The 20,766-nt window shown below is 60.5% G+C and overlaps 1 protein-coding gene across 1 annotated transcript in view; it reads right to left on the bottom strand.

Moving 5' to 3' along the window:
* NBEAL2 (neurobeachin like 2) overlaps positions 1 to 20,766 on the bottom strand; it is a 162,587-nt gene that overhangs the window by 6,005 nt on the left and 135,816 nt on the right. Inside the window, 25 exon segments of the mRNA XM_067530498.1 lie at positions 67 to 202; positions 1,472 to 1,620; positions 2,359 to 2,520; positions 5,087 to 5,203; positions 6,035 to 6,129; positions 6,666 to 6,838; positions 7,514 to 7,623; positions 8,449 to 8,538; positions 8,680 to 8,796; positions 9,024 to 9,121; positions 9,228 to 9,345; positions 9,554 to 9,663; positions 10,121 to 10,251; positions 11,066 to 11,206; positions 11,864 to 11,988; positions 12,837 to 12,932; positions 13,527 to 13,634; positions 15,380 to 15,513; positions 16,083 to 16,240; positions 17,113 to 17,233; positions 17,490 to 17,614; positions 18,360 to 18,517; positions 18,812 to 18,961; positions 19,774 to 20,079; positions 20,281 to 20,418. Coding sequence (XP_067386599.1) covers positions 67 to 202; positions 1,472 to 1,620; positions 2,359 to 2,520; positions 5,087 to 5,203; positions 6,035 to 6,129; positions 6,666 to 6,838; positions 7,514 to 7,623; positions 8,449 to 8,538; positions 8,680 to 8,796; positions 9,024 to 9,121; positions 9,228 to 9,345; positions 9,554 to 9,663; positions 10,121 to 10,251; positions 11,066 to 11,206; positions 11,864 to 11,988; positions 12,837 to 12,932; positions 13,527 to 13,634; positions 15,380 to 15,513; positions 16,083 to 16,240; positions 17,113 to 17,233; positions 17,490 to 17,614; positions 18,360 to 18,517; positions 18,812 to 18,961; positions 19,774 to 20,079; positions 20,281 to 20,418 — 3,366 coding nt within the window.

The raw sequence follows: 20,766 nt of genomic DNA, 5'->3' as shown, positions 1-20,766 counted from the left end.
GGAAAGGGCAAGGTTCATCCGAGCTGAGCCCCACCAAACGGTGAGCAAGGGACGGTCTCCATTTACCTCGGAGGGCTGGCCTGCTCCTACCACGATCAGCTTCCCGTCCTCCAGCCCCACGAGGATGTGGCTTTTCTCCTTGGTCACGGACACACTGTGAACCGGGACCTTCATGGGCATCGACAGCACCGGTGCTTGGAGGCTGCAATAGCAAGAAGGGGAGCATGTAAACAGTGGGGAAAGCTGCCGGGGACTCAGCGAGGACCCTGGAAAGGGAGCAGACAGGCAGGGTGCTCTGCACAGATACACCCCCCTCTCCAAGAGCTTTAAATCCGGGGGCGTCTCACAGCAGCTGTGCAAGAATGGCCCTGCTCACTCTGCCCCTGGCTGCGCTCAGAGCCAGACCTGGGGATTCTGCTGCATTTTACACCTGTTCACCCTGCTGAGCTGACGCAGCTCCGGGACAGGGAATTGGGTCCCATTCCGGCTCCCGCCTCATCAGGCAAATCGTTCGCTAAATTCCAATTGCGGGGAAAACGCCACAACGGGGCTTGCACGGGCGTTCCTGAGGGCAGAGTTCATGCCCCAGACCCTTTGGGACGGGGACGACGCATGAAAAGGAGAGGGCCAAGCATGCCTCTCAGATCCCAGGCTGGCAGGCAGGAAAAACAAATCATTTTACTTTGCAAGCAGAGTCAATTTGATCTGGAATTCCCGACACGCGGAACCCCAGTCCCGCAGAGAGCCACGTTTTCAGTGCTCGCTCACACAGACAGTTACAGTGGGCAATTCTCTTTCACCAGCAAGCCCAGATCAAACTGGAAAGCGACGAGGGCAGGTTTGCCCTAACCTGCAAACATCAACTTTCTAACTCCTGTAAGCAGCCCAGAGATATGGCACTAATGGACACCTCAGAGATACTGATTGTAAAGGCCTGGGAAACCAGCAGGAGGATTTCAATTGAATCCCAAAGGAATAAATTCCATTCACATTCAGAAACTCTCAGGCCAGAAGGGACCATTGTGAAAATCTAGTCTGATCTGCTGTATAAAACACAGACTATAAAACAAGTTCACTTCACCCCAAATGGGACATGAGCCCACGTTCCCCAGCTTAGGAGGCAGGGGCCTTACCCATTAGTACATTTCACCTCCCGTGCTACTGACAGCAAGGTACCAGCCACGTCCTAACCTCACCCCCATGAAAAACGGGATGTTAGTGGCTTCATGAGTACATCTCATCTGCATGGAGAGGTAGGCTCCCCTGGGGTGAAGAGCGGTGCAGATACATGACACACAAGTTGTGCTATTGATCCAGTCGCTGGGTGGTTTTAGAGAGACAGCAACTGAGAAACAGCGTCCACCGAAAGCAGAGACTCACGGAAGTCTGACACTCAGAACCCTTGTCCCCTGTATGGCAGAGACACGCGGTGCTGTGGGTGGGCCCAGGAGACCGACGAGGGAACGTTTACCTCTGAAGCTCCCAGATCTGGAGTGAACACTGCATGGTCCCCAGCACCACAAACTCCTCGGTGACGCACATGGCCATGACCTGCTCATCCAGCGGGGTGGAGGAGAGATGCCTGCCATTGACGGAGTAAAGGTGCAGGGCAAATTTATCCTAAGACAAACGAGAAAGGCATTGGTTGAGCAGCCGAGGGAGATCGAAGGGGTAAACGCTTTCCAAGCGCACCTCTACGCTAGGACGTGACTGGGTGAACGGCAGCAGGGATGGGCCGTTGCACCATCTCTCTGGGACTCCCTGTTCAAATGGGCCTGCTTCTTACCTTCTCGGGCATCAGCAGCCATAAAGGTTCAGCAGGCCGTGCTATACGGTCAGCAATGACTCCGCAGCCTCTCAGGGTGTGTCTGCACAGCAGTTAAAAACCTGCGGCCCGGGCTCAGGGGCTGTTTAATTGCAGTGTAGACGTTCAGGCTCGGGCTGGCACCTGGGCTCTGGGACCCGGTGAGGTGGGAGGGTCCTTGAATGTCTAAACCGCCGCAATTAAACAACCCTTTAGCCCGGACCAGCTGTGGGTGTCTAATTGCAGTGTAGACATAAACTGAGAGTCTCCTGGTGGTATAGCAAGGGGGAAATCCGTGTGGAACGACAGCGTCTCCTGCTGGGTGGTGGAGGGGTGGTTCCTAGGCAGGGACAAAGGCCCAGCTATGTTTATTTGGGACTGGGATTGGGATCACCCCCCCCCTTTCCCCTGCCAATGGGATGGAGTTACTGTCATTTCCCTACTGGGTTTTGGAATGTGTCCAGGACACCCCTCCTGGCCCCCAGTGTCCCCCAGGGAAAGGCCACGCCCTGCCCCTGCATCGCTGCCAGGGCAGCGGGTCCTGGCCCGCTCACCTTCAGAGAGGCTCTCCCCGGCACGCTGGTCTGGACGACGATCTGCCCCTCCAGGCCCACGGCCAGGTTGGCGACGGTGGCGGGCAGCGAGCTCTCGCAGGGCGGCCTGATCGACTTCATGAACTGGCCCCGCCGGACGGTGTGGACGATGATGGTGCCGTCCTGCCAGAACGACAAGGTCTGTCACCAAGGCAACTGGGTGCTTTGCTCCCCTTCACCGTCAATGGCCACGGAGTGCCTAACTCCCATAGGCCTCGGAAAGCCCTAGCCTTATTCTCCACCAGAGAGGACTCCCAGAAGCCAGGCGGGCGACACAGATGAGAGCTTCCCTTCCAGCCGGGTAAGTGCTAGTGCATGCGCTCTCCCTAGCATCCCTGCTAACGTGGCAGTACGGCAAACACCTCCTGCGTTGGGCTGCCCGGTGTGGCGAGCTCCAGGACAACGGAGAGGTGGAGCCGGCATGACACACAGGCCGGCGCACCCCCAAGTTCCAGAGGAAGCTTGCGGGCCCCAGTCACCAGTCCTAGTACTGTTAGCTCTACGGCAGGATGTCCTCAGACTCCTGTAAAGGGTGTAGCGAGCGGCTACGACTCGAGAGATCCAAGCTATTACTCTCTCCTTGCCCTCTAAAGTTAGGAAGCTATCCACCTCCGTTTAGCCCACAATAGGATCCGCCTAGGAAGGAAAGACAGTAAGAAAATGGTTCACGTCACGTGGAAACCACAGATCGGGCAAGGCTGGAGTTCCTCTCCCCAGGAAGAGAAATTGAAATGGCTAAATGATCACCTAGGCAAAAATCTCTCCATTTGCATATGGATGAAACCTCCTTCTTCCTCTTGAGTTCGCTAAAAGAACTCCCAAAACCAGAGTGACACCCCGCTCTGCTATGCCAAGTGATTCACTCAATGTGCAATAGGCCCCGGGGCAGGTGGGGAAGCGGGGAGCTAACCGAAGTAGAAATAATTTGCTGAGAGACTGAAGGTCAAAGAGGGCAAAGTGTCTGTTACTCCAAGAAATCAAAGCCACTGTCTTCCCCCCAGGTTACAAACTACCCATTTGTTTGCCTTGTAAATCAAATACGCTGTGGATAATCTGGTTTTGCCCTGTCAACGTGTCTCACTCCAAATGAGAAGCTACATATTTGCCTGTCTTGTGAGTCAAACCTACATCTCTGTGTGCGCGCAGAGTGGCTCTTGTTCTGTTGTAAACCCTAAATAACATGAAATGCTCATGTACAATCAAAGAACCTACAGAGCACAGCCAGCAAGTCTGGAAGACAAGGATTTTTTGGTTAACATACGAAAGAATACAGAGACAAGGGGGGTAAGGGAACATCTTTGACTGGACCCACTTCTGTTGGTGGGAGAGACAAGCTCTGTGTGGCTCAAAAGTTGGTCTCTCTCACTGACAGAAGTTGGTCCACACAAAGATATTGCTCACTTTGTCTTTCTAATACCCTGGGGCCGGCACGGCTGCCACCGCATTACATCCTGGAAGTAACAGGAATTGCATGGCACAAAAAGGAGGAACGTTGAAAGACAAACACGGATAATGACTTTTGATTATTCACAGAAATTGCCGAAAAGGGGAGAAATTCCACGTGATCCTGGAAACAAATCGAACATAAAAAGTCTCCACTAGGGAAAGGACTGAAGAAATGTGTTATACACCACTGCCGTCTGCTGGATACCAATGGAAGCAGCCGAGAAACAGATGAAATCTGAGCACCCAGGGGTCTGTTAGAAATCAGAGCACGGCCCCCTCCACGGAGCCCTGAAATTGGGGCGTATAAAGACCAGGTCACCACGTGGGACCCCAGAGTTGACTGAATCCATGAGAAAGCTGCAGAGTCTCCAGTGTGACGGACACCGGGACAGCTATGTGGAGTCGCCACGTTCCAGGGTTAAAAGGAAAAGAAGTGGGGAGATTTCATTTCACAGACTGGATTTCCCTTTCTGCTCTTTAATATAAAGAACTGTAGGTTATCTGGCTAAGTCCATGCTCTCCAGGGAGACCTCATGTAACCATCTTTTAGATTTTAACTCACGCTAGACGAAGGCTCTCCTTGTAATCCAACAAACTGGCCCACAAGTTTTGAACCAAAACTTTAAGCAATTGCTTTTCATATTTCAAACTTGTCTCTTTGGGACCAATGCATTCAGAGCACACGGACTGCCTTACAGACAAGTGCATCCGACCTCGCTGGAGAAGGGGCTGGAAGGGCATGATACGTGCGTTAGGCACTAACGAAATGATGATCATAAGTAAATGTAATCAAACGACTCGGGGTTTTGCATCGTTCCTTGGTGTAACCGCGGACCTCAGTCAACCCTGGTCTTTGACCGTTGTTTGCAAGATTGCATTGGCGTTTGCTGTGCACACCGAGAACATGGTTGCGTCTACACCTGAGAGGTGAACTGCTGTGTATATTAATATGGTTCTGGGTCAATGAATACATTGTTGATTGGTTACAAATAACCAAGTGTCCGGACTTGAGAAATGCTGTTCCACCTCAGAACTGACCTGAAAAGAACACGGCGCTAAATCAGGAGCGAATGCTCCCTGGACTCCATCAAAAGGGGTTTATCCTCGGCTGGCTACAGAACCTGTTCAACTGGCAAATCTAGTTTGTTAGAGTTCAGCTTGAAAATCCAACGGGCACCACAACAAATTGGTAACACTGACCCATTTCATGCTTCCGCCCCCCCCCACCGCAACACATCCTCACCTGCGACCCCGACACGGCCATGTCCAGTTCGGTGCTGATGGCGACGCACGTGACCTCGGCGTCGTGGCCGTACAGGACTTGGACTGGTTTGGGAGCCAGGCCACTGGAAAACCCACCCTGGAGAGAGAAACCAGGGTACGTGGACCAGCTCCTCAGCCAGTCGACTTCAGTGGGGCTGCCCCCACTTAGAGCAGTGGAGGATCTGGGCTGGAAAGGCTGAGAGGAGACGGAGGGGCCGAGGGGACAGAACTCCAGCCAGATGCTGGGGACAGGAAGCGTTTGGAAGCACTGCAATGCACCCATGCTGGTTGTAAAGCCCCGGGGGCCGAGCGAGGCTGGAGAAATAGCTACAGCACTGGCTAGGACGGCTCGCGAGAAACCCCAACGAGACGGTGGCGAGCTGGACATGTCGGGCGAGCAGAGCGCCGAGCCTTTTCAGCACATCGGGCCGACCCTGGGAAGTTCTTATCCTGGACTCCAGCAGGCCGCTGGCCCCAGCACAGAACTGCCGCATAAGCTGGCACAGGGGTGCCATCTCTGCCCCGGACAGACCCAGAGCTGGACCAGGAGTGGGGGTGGGCTGGGCGGGAGGGGGGCCAAAGGCTGGGATAGCAGGGGGTACTGTGGGTAAGGAGTGAGGGCCCTGGCAGAGCTGGGGGTAGGGAGCACAGTGTCAGTACCACCAGCCCATCAGTATCAAGCCAACCAAACAATCTCAAAAACTTCTGAAGAGACGCCGGGGTAGCCCGGCTGCCAGCGCGGCCTTGGATCTACAGACCGGCGCCTCCTAGCTCAGGACCGAGAGACGTCGAGGGATCAGCCCCCTCTCGCTACTGAGCCCAAGAGTCATGCGAGGGCTTTGCCACGAAGTCCCACCCCCGGCGCCTCCCCCGACAGCGCTGAGCTCCCAAGCAGCTCATGCCCTCCGGGAGCTGGTCCCGCCCTCACCTGCTGCAGGACCTGCCAGACCATGCAGGTGGTGTCCCGGGAGCCCGAAAGGAGGTAGATGCCGCACAGATCGAGGGCCAGGCAGGTGACCACGTCTGCCAGGAGGGGAGAGGGGACATGGTTTCTGAGACACCCACCCCAGCGCTCCGCAATGCCGGCCCACCACCGCTCCCCATTTCCGGGGGTCTCGCAGGTCACCGTTGCTGGCGGGGTCTCGTCCCACCCGGTGACTGGAGAGGCCGCGCCCGAGAGGGGCGTTCTGGGGCAGAGCCCACCGGGCACTCCAGAGGGGATGGACGTTAGTGACCGCACGGAGAGCTGTCCCCCATGGTCCTCCGGGCAACAGGGTCACCGAGGTGATGAGTCGCAAAGAGCCGGGATGGCTCGGGGCCCCGGGCTGGCCCGAAGCGTTGAGAGTTTGCCAGCGTCCTCATGGTTGCGCCAGGGCTGATCAGCTGGGCACAGGGTAGAACAGCTGGGGGGCTGCGGGCCAGGACCGAGGTGCACCGGGCTGCGCTGCTGGGCGGGATGGGACACGGGACGGGGAAGGATGGTGCACGACCAGCAATTGGAGTCTCTCCAGCCCGCACGCCCCACACCGGAGCTGCCCCCCGCCAGCCGGGCCCCATACCGATGTGCCTGGTGATGTGCCCGACGACCTTCCCTTTGCTCAGCGACGTGACGCGCAGGCTGTTGTCCCAGTGCCCCCCGCTGAAGAGGAGCTTCCCGTCAGGAGAGACGGTCAGCGTCTTCGAGGACACCTCCACGCCCGGGGCGAAGGGGCCGTAGAGGAAGCGCTGGGCTCTGGCAGAGGGGACACAAGAGCACCCGGCTACAGAGCGTCGCCGCAGAGAGCCGCCTGCCCGCCGGCTCCCAGGAGCTCTCCGCCACACACTGCTGCAGCCGGGAGGACACGGCCTGGGCCTGCGAGCCCCGGCTGCCGCGGGCGGGCTAGGGTGTACGACCAGGAGCCGGCAGAGTGTCCGGAGAAGGGATTTGGAGCTGCCTGTTCGCTCAGCTGGGCTCACTATGGCCAGGAAACAGGAGCTAAACGGGAGGGAACGGTGCCAAGTGCAGCACGAATGGCCATGGGGCAGCGAGGCCTGGGCCTTCGGGGGCGAACGGCAGGAACGAGCACGCACAGCGCGGCCCGGGGACGGGAACAGGGGCCGGTCAGGGGCAGGGTTTGGAGACGGCTCCCCCATTTGGCAGGAGGCAGCGGGAAGAAGTGGGGTAACGCTAAGCGAAGGACGCCGCAGGGAGAACAGCTGGATAGGTCTGTTCCACCGGGGCCTGGCTTCCCAAGGGACGGGCTGGAGGGATCCACTTAATACCAGACTGGACAAAGCATCAGAGGACTCAGTGTGTGTGTGTGGGGGGGGGAGGAGGGGGGGGGAGGAGCGGGGGGCCATTCTCTACCAGGCTTTCCTGGGGAACTGAATCACAGGAGTCGGGGAAGCAGCCCCAGCCTGGACTCACTTTGCATTGGAGACGGTGGGGTCTTTGGTGAAGCTGAAGTAGTTGGAGATGTTCTTGTCATAGGGCAGCCAGCCGTGGGTTCCCAACAGGCCGTTGGCGCTCACCGTGACCTAGGAAAGGAGAGGGTGGGCAGGGAGGGAAGCTAGTGTGGGGGGAGAACGCAGGATGTGACCGCTGCCGTCGCGAGGTTAGCTCAGTCCCCCCCCGGCTTGCAGCCCCGCGAAGACCGTGGCGGGTCAGGACCTCGGTTTGACGACTTGTTCGCCCCCCCCCCCCCCCCCGCAGCGCGCCAGGCCAGGGCATTTACGCAGCAAAGCCCCGGGGGTCAGAGCACCAATGCTGGCATTGGAACGGCCACCCCGGCCGCACTGGGGCGATTCTGGGGCGTACAAGCCAAGAACTAACCGGGCCTGACCCTGCAACCAGAGGCAGTCACCGCACACGGCAGGACGTGTGCAGGGCAGATCCTCTTCTCTCCCCGGCAGTAAGCCAGCACGTTATCTGGTGCTCCCAGGAACAGCCGGAGCGGAGCAAAGCTGGAGCCTGGCGCAACACCCGCCTGGCCTGCGTGCTCAGGCGTTGGCCACAAGAGAAGCCTTTCGTTTCCCCAGACAAGCGCTGGATGTTGGTGAGAGGAAGGCCAGGCTTGTGGTTAAGGCCCAGTGCTGGGACCCAGGAGACCAGGGTTCAAGTCCCAGTTCTGTCGCTGACCCTCTGACACACCTTAGGCAAGTCTCTTGAGTTGCTCGGAGCCTCCGCCCCGCCCCAATGAATCGGCAGCCAGCTACCCTTTGGCTCCCAGGGGCGGGGAGGAGCAAACGAACGGATAACAGAGGAGCTCTGACAGGAGCCGGCTGGGGGGCAACAGAGGCACCGAGCTGAGGGCCCCCCGAATTCAGAGCTGACCGGGCCTGCCCCAGCCCCAGGGCACTCACCAGCACGTCCGGGGAGCCTTGCGTGATGAAGGAATGGGCCTGGTTCTCGGGGACTACGGCCTGCACCAGCGGGACCCCGTCGCTGATCCCCTGGGGGAGAGAACAGAGCGCTCTGCTGCCGCTGTCAGGCGGTTACACAGCCCCGGCCCCGCCAGCCGGCACGCGTGGTGCTCTCCCGGGCAGGGGCCGATGGCCTTCGCGCCCCAGCTGCCGGGGAAGGGGAGCTCTTACCTCGACGAAGAAGGACTTGAGCTGGGCGAGGTTCTCAAAGACATTGGGGGAGTACGTGTCGAGCCGGGCCAGCCTCCTGGCGGCGTTCTCGGCCGAGAGGCGCGCTGGGTGAGGTTCCTGCCAGGAGGGGAGACGCGGGAGATGCCAGCGGGTCAGGAGAGGCCCGATTCTCACCCCGTCCTCCCTGCCCTCAGCAAGTTCCCGCCAGCTCAGCTGCCCGGGAAAAAAGGAGCAAGGCGGCGGCTCTGCCCTCTGTGCACAGACTTGAGCTCTGTGCTCGGGACCTGCTGGGGTCCCCCCGTCCCTGTGCGCTGGCTGGGCGCTCCCTCTCCAGCTCCCGTTACCTTGAGGAGCTGGCAGGGGGTCTGCCCAAAATTGCTGATGATGCCTTCCAGAGCCTTCCTCTGCGTCTCGTCGGCGATGGCGTCCAGGTCGACGGCCCCTAGGGGGGATCGAGAGAGGAAAACAAGGCAGCCGGGCGCCGTGAGCGACTGACACCTGCCAGGGAGCCTCCCCCACCGCCCAGGCCCCGGCCCAGAGCCCCTTACCCTCGTACGTGCAGTAATAGAAGACATTGAGCGCTTCCACGGCGGTGGGGCCCCTCTGCTTGTACCCGAAGATCAGGTCGATCCACTCGTGGAGGTGGGCAGAGACGTGCTCCGACTCCTGTTGGAGGGAGAGGACGGGGTGGTTTGGAGCCCCAGGGACCCGCCAGGAGGGGAAGGGGGCGGGAAGCCCCAACGGGTCCATGCCACGTGTTAGAGAATCACCAGGCCCCCGCCCCACAAGCTGGGGGAGATCAGGAGCAGAGTGCAATGAGCGGGGCAGGCCTGCTGAGGGCCCCGCGTGCTGGGCCGAGCCCCTGCCCTCTTACCAGCGCTTTCCTGTGTTTGTGGATGAAGTCCTCCCGGGACCTCGCCCACTTCGGGAGGACGACGTCGTTCACCTTCTCGTTGGACATCTGCAGGCAGCCCAGGTCGAAGCCTAGGGAACACGACGCAGAAGGGCGGCTGGCAATCCCCCTCCACCACATCCCGGGGCACGGGACACTGGGTCGGGTCGGGTCAGATCAGTGGCCCACCCAGCTCCGGCGCCGACACTGGATGCTGCCCCATGCTATCACCGAGGAGGTGGGGGAACCCAGAGGACCCCTAGAGATCACGCTCCAGCCATGGCAAGTCTGCCAGAAACCAACTCCCCCGGGAGCTCAGCCTGCGTCCCAGCACCGTCTAGGGCCCAGTAACGGTGCGCACAGAGCCCTGGGGCACGGAGGACACCCAACCTGCTCCAGCCCATGCTGGCTTGGGACCTACACCTTGCAAGGGACAGCGAGCGCGGAGCTTGGCACGCCCAGAGACTGGGAGGCTGCAATCAACCCAGGAGCCACTGCTGGGACCATGAGAGATCAACTGATCTGTGACGCCCCAGGAGCTGCCTTTACCGTTCTGGTTCTCCAAAAAGTCTGTGAAATAGAAGAACTCCGGAATCAGCTCCTTTACGTCCACCGGGTTCTCCATACGCGCCTGCCAGGCCGCAGGCACCGAGTGAAACTGGCGGTCCGAGCAGTCAAACCTGCCGGCAAGAGGGGTTGGCCAGAGAGTGAGGTTTGGCCTAATGGCGAAGGCACTGGGCTGGCACTCAGGAGAACTGGGACCTAGATGCTGCTCTGCCACTGACTGCCCGTGTGACCCTCGCTGTAAGATGGGAATAGGTCATACAGTCTCTTACTAAATGCCTGTACAGCACCTAGCGCAACAGTCCCCGGATCACGGAGAGGTTTTCTAGGCTCTAGAGCAAAACCACCAAATCATTGCACCTCTAGCCCTCTTGCTTTATTGGTGCTGGATAACCCTCAGGAATCACCGAGTGGCAGCAGGATACAGGGCTGGCCAAATCCTCTTTCTGCTTTATCTCCTCAGAGGCAAGGCTCAGAATCGGCTCTAGGACAGTTTTTGCAAAGGGTAATAAATAATATCGAGCTCTGATCTATCGCTTTTCATTAGCAGATCTGAAAGCACTTCAGGAGGTATCATCCCCATGGTATAGCTGGGGAAACTGAGGCACAGCGAGGGGGAAGTGACTTGCCCAAGGTCACCGGCAGGCCAGTGGCAGAGCTAGGAATAAAACCTGAGCCCCAGTCCGGTGATCTATCCACTAGGCCACACTTCCGTGCGAAGACACACAGAAGGCAGGTAAGAGCTCCTCCCTGACCCCCGCGTTGTTCTGCTTAGTTCTGGACGTGCCGTGTCTGGGAAGAGGCAGGCGGCAGGGGGCATTCACAGAACAGCACGAGGGGAGGCGGTAATCCTGCATAGGCAGGGCCTGGAGAAACTAGCAGGCCCTTCCTGTCGCGCCAGTGCTACCCCAGCCCCGGGAAGGGTCTCACCGGCCGCTCTGCAGCTGGATGTGCAGGGTGGTGAAGGGCTCGGTCCGGATCATGTAGTGCATGACGCCCGCTGCGTTGGAGTAGTGTGTGCCGTAGTGGAACTTGTCGATCATGCCCGTGGGGTCCTCAAAGCTCTCGTACCTGGGGAAAGAGAGGGGAGGGGAACGTACAGAGAGCGCCAACAAGGCAGGCGGGGCGGGAGGAGAATCCCAGCGGCGAGGCAGGGGCTGCTTGCAACACAGCAACTGCCTTGGCCGGGCAGATTTGCCGGCACGAACTGAGACAGCTGGAGCAATTGTCTCAGGAAGAGAAGACGGGCACCGGGGACAGCATAACCTTCTGACCAGCACGCTCCCCCTCGCTCTGCTGTGCTGTGCCCTCAGGGGAAGGGCACACGCTGCCCCCAAGGGGCTCCTCAGAGCCGGGATTGGCCATGGGCACGCTCGCCCACTGAGGATTGAACCCACCACCAGATGGGAGCAGTTTCCGGTCACGGCGGCTCCGGCCCCGTTTCCCTGAGCCATCCGCTCCCCACAGGTCTCTCCCGGAGCTCTGACCTCCCGGGGCCTGACGCTCATTCACATGGAGATTCACATGGTCACTGACTCTTGGCCTTCACTAACCCTTTGCTGCCCCATGATGCTCCCACGGGCCGGTGTCGACCCAGGACGTATAGGGCACGCTGCCGGCTCGCTACGGCCGCTGTGACTCTCCGATGCCAGCCTTCCGGCGTGGCTGCCCCGGGCTACGAGTCCCAGCGCAGCCAAGGCCTTACAGCTGCCCAGGGTGTGTACTCACTTCTCCTTCACATCCTTGGCATGTCTCTCGTTGGCCACCCCAATGGGCTTGGAGAGATCCCTGAAGACGGCCGGGTTGCTCAGGTCCAGCGTCTCGGAGACGTAGTCCTGTAGGATCCAAGGGAACTGCAGGGGAGAGGAGAGTCAGACGCCCAGCCTGGCTTGGGGCCTTCACACCCTGGCTCTGCCCGGGGCTAGGGGACCGGCAGAAAGGACAGGTTTTCCCGGGAGCACGGAGCAGGGAGGGAAAGTCCAGGGCTAGCATTAGCAGCTGGGGCAGGCCCGGTTGGCCCTTAGGGTCTTCCAGACTGTCACAGAGGGAGACATTCTTCATCCTGCAGGAGAGGTCGGAGGATGCTCCCTGAGCTCTGCATTACGAGGGGGAGAGGCTGGGCAGCTCTCATTTTATACTTGCTCCCCACCCACTCGGCCCGCTCATCCAGCGGCCGAGTCTTGTCTTTCAGCAGGGAAAGTCGTGTCTGTCGGTTTGTACAGCACCTAGCGCAGAGGTTCTCAGCCAGTGCAGCTGTGAAACAGATGCTTCCTACGAAAGGCCCATGTCCAGACAACCGATCTAGAGGGTGCCGACAGAACGGCCAGACGTAGGCACGGCCAGACGGCCAGCAGCACCCCCAGGTGCCAGAGACGGCTGCGAGAAGCCTAGTGCCTTCTGGTGTCACCCAATCGCTGTGGAAAGGAAAGGAAAGGAAACCCTCCAACAACTCGATGGCTGCTCCCGCCTGCTCAGGAGGGCGGAGGCAGTTCTCCGCACTGGCTCCAGAGCAAAGCGACGGCAGGGGGACAGGCTGGTCTGGCGCAGAGGCTAAGCCATGAAAGCGGAGGCCGAATAATCGGAGGGAGGAATGAGGAGACCCTCCCACCCCCACAGCTAGCAGGGGGAGGAGTAAATCCAGGTTCTGAGTCCTGGTGCAAGGAGCTGCGTGGAGGAGGGCTAAGGGGGCGGGGGCGCTCACCACGGGGTACTGCGACAGGTCGTTGTAGGTGCGCCCCGCAATAGTGTTCAGCTGCATCAGGTACTCGAAGTTGGAGATCTCCCTGTAGACCCATTTCTGAAACAGAGACGGCAGGGCTGAAACAGGCTCCGCGGAGGCGGCCTGCGGCCCTGGCTGGGGAGGGGGGAACGTGGGGGGCGCTCACAGGTGTCAGCGGAGAGCCGGGTGCTCATCTAACCAAGGAGGGTGGGAGGTCAGGCCTCAGTCCTTAGTAACGGGGAGCTCCCTGCCATGACGTCCCAGCGGCTGGCACCTGGCTCTGGAGGCCACGCCGGTGGCCAGCCGTGCTTGAGTTTCCCCTCTAGCTACTCACCCGGCAGGTGCCCGCTCGGCCCCGGAGCGCAGCCCCGCAGGGTCGCAGCACCCACTTTCCCCTGCCTTGGGCACTCCAAGCTACGTCGCTGGTGCGTGGAGAGACCCCGGAAAACTAGAGCCGGCCTCACTCGCTTGTCACAGCTCGAGCCAAGGGGCCCGGGGCCGGGATAGCAGGGTGAGCCCCGGGAGCCCCGGCAGAGCGGAGAGACTTGGGGAAGTCTGCACTCGGCCCGGCTCCGAGGCGGCTTTGGACAGGCTCCGCTCTCGGTTTTCAAAGGCAAGAGAAGTGGAGGGGGGGAGGAGAAGGAGGAGGTTGGAGGAAGAGGATGATGGCACCTGAGTCAGTCCTGAGGCCTTCAGCAGCTCCTGGGGCGACCGGCTGCCGAAGTAGATCTGGTTGGGTGGGCGCAGGCCCAGAATACAGGAATACACCTTATTTCTAACCTGCAGGGACAAAACGAGGCGCGTGAAGCTTTCAGGGGAGCACAGGTACAATATCCATCCCACGCCTGTACAAGGCTAGACACCTCTCTCCAGAGGGCCTGAAAGCATTTGACCGAGGGGGGTCAGGATCTAGCTCTATTTTACAGATGGGGAAACTGAGGCACAGAGCAGGGATGTGACTTGTATCTGGTCAGACACTGGACGCTGGCAGAATCCAGCTCTCCTGATGCCTTGTTCTAGCAGACACACCGATGCCTCTTCACAAGGTCTGTCCTGCTCCTGGGATGGTTTAGTTGGGGATGGTCCTGCTTTGGGCAGGGGGTGGGACTAGATGACCCCGAGGTCCTGTCCAACCCTCATCTCCTATGAGACTATGATTCCTCCGGTAGGGGGGCAACAGGGGCTGGGCGGGGGGGGAGCTCTGGCTGACAGACATGGGCAAGCCATGTGGAAGAGATGGCAGTTCAGCCTTCCCCCGGTGTCAATCAGCAGTGAAATCAAGGAGCCCGTGCTGATTTACACCCGCTGAAGATTTGATCCAAGGGATTTCAATCCTAACTCCGATGCGTGTGCAATTCCTCTCTCAACAAGACTGCACTCTGGCCCCCACGGGTTGGGAGCGGGACAGTCAGGAGAGACGCAGGAAGCCGGAAGATTTTTTCTGCTCAGCCTGGAGCCTGCTGCCCTCAGCCACGACCGCCGGCTTACTGTGGAGACACCCAGCCCCGTGTGAACACGCCCCGCTGGGCTTGCTCATGCCCCGGCCCAGCAGCCTAACGAGCCGTACTGGGAAACACCGAGCCCACAGGCTCAGGAGACGCCCCGCTGACAGCCCAGAACGTGCAGCAGAGCCATGTGCCCGCAACAGGTTCAGGAGATGCCCCGAGTCGCGAGAAGCAGCTGGCGTTTGAGTTCGAATGCCTGGGGTCCATCTGCACGGCCACCGGAGGTGTGAATTCCAGCTCCGGCAGCTGCACACATGCCAGCTCTGATCAAGCGAGGGGCTGGGTGCGTCTGGGGTCCTGGGCGGGATCAGACCCTAGCCAGTCACAACTACACTTGTATTTTGAGCGCGTTCGCTGGCTGAGAGCTGGCATAGGGACGGCCGATGAGCTGGCAATTAAGCCTTCAGATGCTTCGCAGACACACCTTAAATGAAGTGGAGGTGAGCACGGCTGGAGAGGGAGAGACCCAGCCACGGGGGGCACAGAGACAGGAGAAAGCAAGACACCAGCGACTGTTTGGCTATTTTCCCTTCAATAAGTGATCAGTAAAGATAGAAACCGCAGGCCAGGTGCAGATCCCCTGCTTTCCCCTGCGGGGAGGAGGGTGAAAAAGCCGGGGGAGTCCCAAGTGCTACAGGGTCTCACGCTCCGCCTCCTCCATCACAGCACCTTGCCACCCCCTTCCTGGCTGATCTCCACCCACGTCAGAAGCGCTGGATGAAAGGCCACTTCGCCCATCAGACTCTCGTACCAGCAATGCTTGACTTCCCGTCAGACGCCATCGGAAGGAACCAACCCCCCCGCCCTGATTGCAGCCCCCAGGGGAATTCAGGTCTGCAGAGCGCCAACGTGCCATGGGATCGTCCATGTCCACGCGGGGCCAGGACCCAACACAGCGCCATCGGCAGCCCCGTGCTGTGCTGGGGGCCGAGTTTGATACCAACGCCCAAGGAAGGCCGCCACCAAAAGGGAAGCAGGGACGCCCCAGGGGCCAGGGTAGCAGAGAGAATCGGGGCAAACCTTCTTCTTGAAGTTGACGAAGTAGTTGGCCTGGTCAATGAAGAAGAACTCCAGCGCTGACCGGCGGAGGTTGTAGCGGCGAAGGTGCACTTCCCGGAGCTGAGACAGAGGGCGCTTGAAGTCATAGCCGATTCCTGGGGAAAGGGAGAAGGCGGCAGCCCAGCTGTCACTCCCCATGGCTGTACAGCCCCCCGCGCCGCAGGGCATGTCCCGTTCCTGGACACTGACTCATCACACCGGGGAGACCCAGTGCAGGCTTCCCCACTCAGGGAAGTGTCCAAGCCTCCCCCACGTCACATCGCATCTGAGCTCAGCGCTGGGATAACCCCTGAGCCAAGACAGCCTTGAGGTTAAGGCACTGGGCTGGGACTCAGGAGATCCAGGCTCAATTTCCAACTGCACCACAGACTCTCCGCGTGACCTGGGGCAAGTCACTTACCCTTTGTCTCTCAATTTCCATCTTCTGCCTGTGTCCCCTTCTCCCCCCTTAGCCTGTGAGCTCTTTGGGGCAGAGACTGTCTCTTCCCTCATGTATGTACAGCACCTAGCACCATGGGTCTCTTGGTGCTACTATCATTCAGTGCTAGTAATGAGACTACCCTACAGCAAAATGGCTGCGAGTCGATGGGGTGGGCGACCCCCGGTATCGGGATACGGCGCAGGGCAGGAGAGGTGCAGGAAGGTGGGGGGCGAGCTCGGGTACCTTCCTCGGTCTCCTCTTTCTCGCTACTGCCGTCGTAGAAATAGATGTGCTGCGTGGTGACCTCCAGCCGGCCCTGGATGACGGCCACGACGGTGATGAGTTCGCAGTCCTCGGAGATCACCAGCTTCTCCCTCTGGTTCTGCTCTTTGGGCTCAGCTCTGGAAGAGATTGGGGTGGCAGAGCATTAATGGGAACGGCATCCCACGCGCACACACCCTCCCTGACGGCCCCACAGCCTCCATCCAATACAGAGCACGAGACTGGCTGGTTACAGAACAGAGGCAGTCTTTAGCGTCTGGTGCTGGCCTGGGCCATGCCGCGCGCTCTGCTCTCAGCAATGGGGGCAAATATATAGGCACCCACTGGCCTTACCGTGACGCTCACGGCTGCTCAGCCCAGATTGGCAGCCAATCTTGGGCAGCTCAGCGACTCCCTTCGCCCCCTGCCAGGGAAAAACTTACCCGCTTCCAGGAGTACCCAGCTGGCTGATCTAGAGAGCGCCCCTTGAACTCGGAGGGGTCTGCACTTGCCCCATCCCACCCTGCTCCCAGGTAATGGCAGGGCCCATGCAGGCGAAGGGGAAGGGATGGCACAGGGAGAATCTAAGAGGAGGCTATATTGCATCTCACCACTTAAAACTGTTCCGTGCTAGTGCCCAGAGGTCCCAGTCAGGATCGGGGCCCGCTCTATTAGATGCTGGGGATGTGGTCTCCCAGTCTAAAGGCTGCTGGTTGAAATCCTGCCTGTGACAGTCCCAGACCAAGAGCTGGCACCGTGCGATGGCTGACTGAAGGGCATGACTGGCCCCCTGTAGACGGTCTCAGCAGAAGAGCCAAGGACTAAATGGGCCGGGCAGTCTCAACTGTCCCCTCCCCAAGCTGGGGGCCAGACGGGGCTGCGTGAGACACACGGATGGACTCAAACGCAAGCCTCCGAGGAGGACGCTTCACTCCGCTGCAGGGCATGCGTCACCCCCGTGGCACGTCAAGGGCCCGACCTACAGGGCCAAGGCCGGCGAGGAGCGACTCACTGATTGTCCAGGAACTCGAGGTCTTCCTCGGCCAGCTGGTCATCCTCCAACTCTCTCACTTTCGCCTCCTTCGCCACGGCCAGCGGCAGAGGCTCCGCAGGGTTGTGCAAATGATTCGCGCCTGAAAAGGGACCGAGAGGAAGCTGAAGCAGCCCAACGAAGCCCGGCTCCGGGCCAGTCACCGGCAGGGGGCCCTCGGCCCTGATCTAGGTTTTATTTCCGCATGCAGGAGGAGAGGGGGTCATGCCCATTAAATCCCTCTCCATGAAAACAAATAGCTGGCTGTATGTCAGCGAGCCATTCAGCCTGGCGGAGCCATGCTCCAAACGGTGCACGCTGCCCTCGGGGCCCAGCCCCACCCCGCGTGCCCCACGCACCTAGGTTGTCCCGGAGGGCGCTAGCCTCCCCGTGGAGGTCAAAGTTATAGTTGGGGACCAGCTTCAGCCTCATCCTGGAGTAGGTCTCGGCACTCGACAACTTCCAGTGGATCTCAGGGGGGTTCCTGCGATGGGGGGCGGGGGAGAAAGACGTGAGCAAGCTCCAAGCGCCCCAAAGCTGGGAACTGAGGGGGGGCCGCTGGAGTCAGCGCTGAGCAACGCGGCCTGATCCACAGAACAGCCACGTCCGTGTACCGGGCTACGAGAACTCCAGCCTGAGCGGGGCAATTGCCAGACCAGGGCCCTGATCGTCTGGCATCCTGCCGCCAAGGGGAGTTTCTGCCCCATCCATCATTTACTGGATGCCTTGAGCCTGGGAGCCAGAGGGGAGGGGGCAGCCTGAGAACAGCCAGGCAGAACTGGGGTGGACAGAGAGCCAGAAAGCCGGGGAGGGCCCAGAACAGCTGTAAGTGACACTTCCTGGCTCCAGCTGGGGGAGGCATGGCTTTGCCACAGCAGGCGGGGCTAAAGCAGGGGCTCACTTCGTTTTCGGTCTGATTTAAGCAGGCGCCAGGTCTCCCAGCGGCTGCTCCCGGGGAGCCACAAGCAGGCGGGGCCCAGCGAGACACGGCCGTGCCCTGCTCCTGGGCTCTGCGGCATGTGTCACGACAAAGATCACCCGGGCTGCGTCCCATGCAGCGAGACCTGCAACCTGTCATGGGTGGGAAGCCTGGGTAGGACGGCAGCCCGGGATTCCTAGGGGGACAACCATACGGCTAAACCCAGAGGGTCCAGGGCTGCCCCAGAAGGGCTGAACTAGACAGGGCCCCAGGCAGCATCCCCAGCCCCCAGGGAGCATTGTCTCCTGACCGGTCGGCCCAGGCGGAGCGCTGCGAGGTCAGCAGGCGGCGCAGGGCCTTCCACTGCTTCAGGACAACGCCGTGGTGGTTGTTGATCTGCTTCAGGATGTTCACGTGCCGGAAGTGCTCGTACTTGGAGCGCTTCAACACCGGCTCCAGAATCAGCTCCTAGCGGGGAGAGAATAAGGCAGGGCTGGAAATGGGAGGGGGGGGGGGGCGGCGGCTGACCACACGGCCACCCCCCCTGGGAGGAGAAACTGCAGCCCAGATTACAGGGTTTTGCCGAAAGATGCGCCAGCTGGGAGGAGACAGCGGGCACGGAACATTTCGGAGCAGGGGGCTAAGTTAGAAGGTCTTTTGTATTTCCGGAGCACCTCGGAGCCCTCGCCGTGAACCAGGACCCCGGCGTGCGAGGCGCTGTACACAGCAGCGGGGCTTTCTAACGGCTGAGCGCGCACGCACCTGGAACTTCTTCCTGCTCTCCTCTTTCTCCCGCTCCCTGCGCAGGGAGCTGCTCATCAAGGCGTCGTAGCAGGAGTTCCAGAAATTGGACATGTGGTCGTGGCTCTTCGCGAACGTGTCGATCTCAAACTGCGCCATCATGGGCTGCACCTGGCAAGGGAACGCAGGGGAGAGAGCCCTTGAACGGCAGCGAATTTCCTGGGCCGGGCCTTAGAACAGGGTGAGGTCTAGGACAGAGCACCTGGGACTAGGGGGGGAAAGGAACTCCCAGCTGAAATCCCGGCTCGGGCACGGATTCGCTGCATGACCCTGGGTAGATCATGGGAGCGGTGCCTCAGTTTCCCCAGCTGTAATTTACTATTTAGGTGAAGGTGTTTCTCCCCCCTCCTCCCCACCGCCAAACCACTGCGGTATCTCAGCACGTTAGCCTCAACTCCGTGGCAAGCTACGAAATAACGTCATAAACCCCCGTTTAGCAAATGGGGTGAGTGAGGCAGCTTTGAAGGGACTTGGCCCACGGCTCAGTCAGCGTCAGAGCTGGGACGGGACCTCAACAGCCCCCAGCTCCGAGCCCTGCTCACACCCAGCTCAGCTGAGAGGCACCGGTAACCTTCGCACTCCTTGCCCTTCTATAGCCCCGATCTCCAGCCTGGGCATCCTCCCTGCCCGCCCATACCCCTTCTGCCAACAGCCCCCCTCATCGGCGGGGGGGGGGGAGCATTTACACTGGTTCCTCCCCCCTGGATCGGTGCCCGCCGTAGGCACCCATGCTGAGCACGTCGACCATAGCGACTTACCAAGGACATGCCCAGCGCCACCATCCCCCCAAGGCAGAGTCAGGGACAGAGCCACCCTCTGACTCAACCCTCGCCCCCCCCCCCCCCCGGCTCTAACCACTCCTCAGCGCTGCCTCCTCCCGCAGCAGCAAACAGCCCGTCCCCCCTGCTCCCGGCGGCACCTACGTGTTTCTCGATGAAGGCCCGCCACTCCGGGGTGCTGCAGAAGAGCTGGAAGTCCTCGTAGAAGGTGGGGCTGCCGTTGGTGGGGGGCAGCGAGGGCAGGAAGCGCTGCAGCTGCAGCGTGTCGTAGCACTGGTCCAGCAGCGTGCGGATGATGGGCAGCAGCCAGGAGAAGGCCTCCGACTTGGGGTGGAGGGCGCGGCTCAGGGGGCTCTCCAGCTTGCCCAGCAGGTAGCAGGCCTCCTCCTCCTTCGGGGCCGAGGCCGTCTGCAGCAGGCTGTGCAGCTTGACATAGGCCAGCGAGTGCAGCTGGAGGGCAGGGGAGAGGTGGTTACACCCCCGTGCTCGTCCCGGAGGAGGAGGCGGTGGCTACTGTGGTTCTGCGGCCCTCCGAGTCTCCCCCCGCCCCACGGCCAGCTTTCTTCTTAGAGCCCAGCCTCAGAGAGAAGGGGAGCCCTCCGGGGGCTGGGCGGGCTATTGAGGCCCATCGGCCGCCTCCCGCCGCCTTACCTGCGCCTCCTCCAGCCCGCTGTAGCCGATGAGAATGTGCAGGCCGATCTGAGCCATCTCCTTGAGGTCGCAGGTCCCGTTGGCCAAGTGGTACCACACCCCCAGCTTGTCCAGCAGGCTGTTCATGCCCTCGTAGATCTGCAGCCACAGGAAGGGGCAGGTGACCTCTCCCAGCCAGCCAGGGACCTTGACCGAGCTCGCCCCCTTCTTCCCTCCCAACCCACCTCGGCCCCTGGCCGTGCTTTGCTCTCCCGGCCTGAGGACAGCAACAGGAATCGTCCGGCTGAGCAGATTTACTGCAAAGCAGTAACCCCAAGAGGTGGCAGCCACCCAACTGGCTCCCACCGACGGGCGGGAAAGCGCGCAGCGCTGAAAGAGGGAGACCTGCTCGGCTGCATCGCTCACGGCAGCACGTGCAGAACAGCCAAGAAGCCCCCATCTCCCCCTGCGCGCACCAGCACCCTCGTGTCAGCGCTATGCCACCCG

The sequence above is a fragment of the Emydura macquarii genome, unplaced genomic scaffold (genome assembly GCF_026122565.2).
Source record: "Emydura macquarii macquarii isolate MOO-44397 ecotype Brisbane River unplaced genomic scaffold, CSIRO-AGI_Emac_v2 contig_3080, whole genome shotgun sequence".
In the NCBI taxonomy this organism is placed as follows: domain Eukaryota; kingdom Metazoa; phylum Chordata; order Testudines; family Chelidae; genus Emydura; species Emydura macquarii.
Note: the sequence above shows the minus strand (reverse complement) of the source record. Positions and strands in the feature narration are given on the sequence as shown.